Source organism: Nerophis lumbriciformis, linkage group LG27 (assembly GCF_033978685.3).
Source record: "Nerophis lumbriciformis linkage group LG27, RoL_Nlum_v2.1, whole genome shotgun sequence".
Taxonomy (NCBI): Eukaryota; Metazoa; Chordata; class Actinopteri; order Syngnathiformes; family Syngnathidae; genus Nerophis; species Nerophis lumbriciformis.
In genome coordinates, this window is record NC_084574.2 from 23,350,001 (window position 1) to 23,353,803 (window position 3,803).

The following is a 3,803-nucleotide window of genomic DNA, read 5'->3' on the forward strand; positions in this document are numbered from 1 at the left end:
AATTTTATATATATATATATATATATATATATATATATATATATACATATATACATTATATACATATATACATTATATACATATACACATTATATATATATATATATATATATATATATATATATATATGTATATGTATATATATATATGTGTGTATATATATATATGTATATATATATGTATATATATATATGTGTATATATGTATATGTATATATATATGTGTATATATATATGTATACGTATGTATATGTGTATGTATATATATATATGCATATGTATATATATATATGTATATATATGTATGTGTGTATATATATATATATATATATATATATATATATGCATATGTATATATATATATATATATGTATATGTATATATATGTATGTGTATATATATATATATGCATGTATGTATGTATGTATGTATGTATGTATGTATGTATATATATATATATATATATATATATATATATATATATATATATATATATATATATATATATATATATATATATATATACTGCGATGAGGTGGCGACTTGTCCAGGGTGTACCCCGCCTTCCGCCTGATTGTAGCTGAGATAGGCTCCAGCGCCTCCCGCGACCCCGAAAGGATAAAGCGGTAGAAAATGGATGGATGGATATATATATACATATATATATATGTATGTATGTATATGTATATATGTCCTGTCCAGCCAAATCATGATGTAGGTGATTTCTATTGTTGCCTTATTTATATTTGACTGTATTAAATGTTTGGGTAGAATTGCATTTTTTTTTTTTATAATTTATTTTAAGTAATATAGAAATGTATCAGGGTTGTTTATTGTATGGAGGCATAGAACTGGCACCCAATGTAATTTAAAAAGTATTAATTTTTAATCGGGAATCGATCCTGAATCGAATTGTTAACCCCAAGAATCGAATGGAACTGTAATCGTGAGGTGCCCAAAGATTCAGGGTAGCTTCGAAAAGTCCTACCTAAGAGGAACTCCAAAAGGTTTCTTCTAAATCTACCCGGGTAGTTTTTGGTGGAAACACAGGGGGAACTTGTGGGAAAGTTCCTGAAAAAGTTCCTGTGGTGCAAAAGGGCCTAAACTTGACGGTCACTTCAGCAGAAAAAAAACCAAATCTTAGACATTTGTAATAATGACTCATGTTCTGTTACTGACATGACTTTGATTTCTGGGTCACCAGGGCCAACAAGAACATCACTCTGACGCTGTCCTGGAATGTCGTTCCCAACGCTGGAATACTACCGCTTGTAGTTGGAAGTGGATATGTCAGTATTCCCTTTCCAGATAAATATGAGACGGCCAAGAGCTATTAGAAGCAAAGAAAAGACCTACTTCACTCCCAAGCTTTGTATAATGACAGGCATACTGGTAATGCATTTTTTACCTCTCACACACTCATGAATGGTGTTGGACTTATTACCAAAACAAGATAATATTAATACAAAACTCACAAAATATTGCATTGAATTGAAGTGGAATACAGGATGTGTGTATTTGATGCAGGTTTTTCTCTGCTCACAAAAAAGGAGACACTCAGCAAGTTTTCAATGTTTAGTTATGAAAGTATCCAGCTTATTTTCCTCACACACTTGTTTGTGTTTACAACTAAAGCACAGGCAGGAGGCCATCTTTTTACTTGGAGCATTATGAGCCTTTTTTTTTTAAACTTAAAGTTATTATGTTACAAACAAATGTCAATACAAGTGAAAGAAAAGAAGAATCACCTTTTAGATAAGAATGTTGTTTTCAAAAACTTCTGAATTGCGTTTATTTTATTAAACTGAAAACTGCCTGTGGTCTTATGTTACGTTCTTGTGAGCTGAGCAAAAACAATCAAACTTTTTTCACATTTGAAATACATATTCTCATTCATCTGGGTCATTTTATTCCAAAGCCGTTGAATCGATCACAATTGAATTGTTCAGATTGTCTTAGAACGGTGGATCTCAAACTTATTTGACCAAGTACCACCTCAGAAAAGACTTGGCTCTCCAAGTACCACCATTATGACCAACATTAAAATGCAGTAGCGTAGTAGGCCTAAATATTTATTAAAAAACACGTTTTATTTAACAACTATATAGTTATTATTTTTGGCCAAATTTTGGCCTTTGGAATACCACTAGATCAGGGATGTCCAACTCGTTTTCATTGAGGGCCACATCGCAGTTATGGCTGCCATCAGAGGGCCGCTTGTAACAACGAATAATGTATGAACTTGCCTCTGGATTTAATTATTAATTGTATATACTGTCTTAAGTAGACTGTCGATTTTACAGTAAAAACTTTACATTTACAAAATTTTACTGTAAAATATTTTACAGTATATTACATTTTACGGTAAATGGAAAAACAGTACCACTGTTTTTTTGGGGGCGGCAGCTTAGTTGCCAGAATTTTTGTGTTAAATTTACATTGGTTTTTACAACATTATATTGTTAATGGAAAAATAGCACAAGTTATTCTTGCAACTTAGCTGTCAGTTTTTCTACCGTAAAAACAAATGTACCGTCTTTCCATTTACAGAAATACAACGTTAAAACAACAACTGTAGAGTTTACAGTCAAAAACTGGCAGCTCAATTAACAGAATTTTAACGCAAAAAACAGTAGTAGTTTTTTTCAATATAAAGTAATATGCTGTAAAGAACAAAGTGAAATGTATTGTCATTTTTATTAATTTGATGGGTAGTTTGCTGTAAAGTTAAGTATTTTTATTTACACAAAAACATGTTTGGAAAGTATGATAGTATACTGTAATATTTGTTGCAATATTGGATACTATTAAAGTTTAAACGTTATGCAATTTCAAGCAGTACATGTCAAAATGAAAAAAATACATTGCATTTAGTGAGAAAATATTAAGTACTTTATTGACACATAAAGTTAAAGTTAAAGTACCAATGATAGTCACACACACACTAGGTGTGGTGAAATTTGTCCTCTGCATTTGACCCATCCCCTTGTTCACCCCCTGGGAGGTGAGGGGAGCAGTGAGCAGCAGCGGTGGCTGCGCCCGGGAATCATTTTTGGTGATTTAACCCCCAATTCCAACCCTTGATGGAGTGCCAAGCAGGGAGGTAATGGGTTCCATTTTTATAGTCTTTGGTATGACTCGGCCGGGGTTTGAACTCACAACCTACCGATCTCATCATTTCCAGGTGTTTGCGGGCCGGATAAAATGATGTCTGGCCCTAGATGGACCCCATGTACCACAGTTTGAAAATAACTGTCTTGGAAGTTGTTTGACGTCTTATCTTAGCAGGCTTTAATTCCCAAAAACGAACCAGGATAGCTCTGATTCTGCCCCAACAACAATGGTTTTACTAATTTATGGTGCAAATACAATGGAGTGAGGCCAATGTCATCATGTCATGTGGTTGTGATCACCCTCATTAGCACATTTCAATCAGTTGTCGCAAATTTCAGGGCACAAAAAAAAAAAAGTGTTCCTGTGTACTTTGATATATTGGACATGTACATCGAAATACTTGGATCCTGCACGATCCCTTCAGACTGGAGCTGTCCTATTTAGTTTGAGCATGAACTGATGAAGCCTGCTTTGCTGAGAAGAGAAATGTCTTCTTAAACAGTATTTCTTAACCATGGTTCTCAACCTAGAGGGCCGCCAAAAAATATGTTTCTATATAGTATAAAGGATCAAAGTTTGATAAGGAAGAGTATCTGAACCATTCCTACCTTTTTTACTTCTCTGACAATTTCCAGGCTCCTAAGTTCTGTAATCAATCAGAAATATCTATCCGTCCATCCCCATTGTCCC

At 33.1% G+C, this 3,803-nt stretch overlaps 1 protein-coding gene across 1 annotated transcript in view; it reads left to right on the plus strand.

Moving 5' to 3' along the window:
* spcs3 (signal peptidase complex subunit 3) overlaps positions 1–1,819 on the plus strand; it is a 17,301-nt gene extending 15,482 nt beyond the window's left edge. The window contains exon 5 of the mRNA XM_061988359.2: positions 1,204–1,819. Within this exon, the coding sequence (XP_061844343.1) occupies positions 1,204–1,336 (133 nt within the window). The 3' untranslated portion in view covers positions 1,337–1,819. The remainder of the gene's footprint in view (positions 1–1,203) is intronic.
* The last annotated feature ends 1,984 nt before the right edge of the window (positions 1,820–3,803 follow it).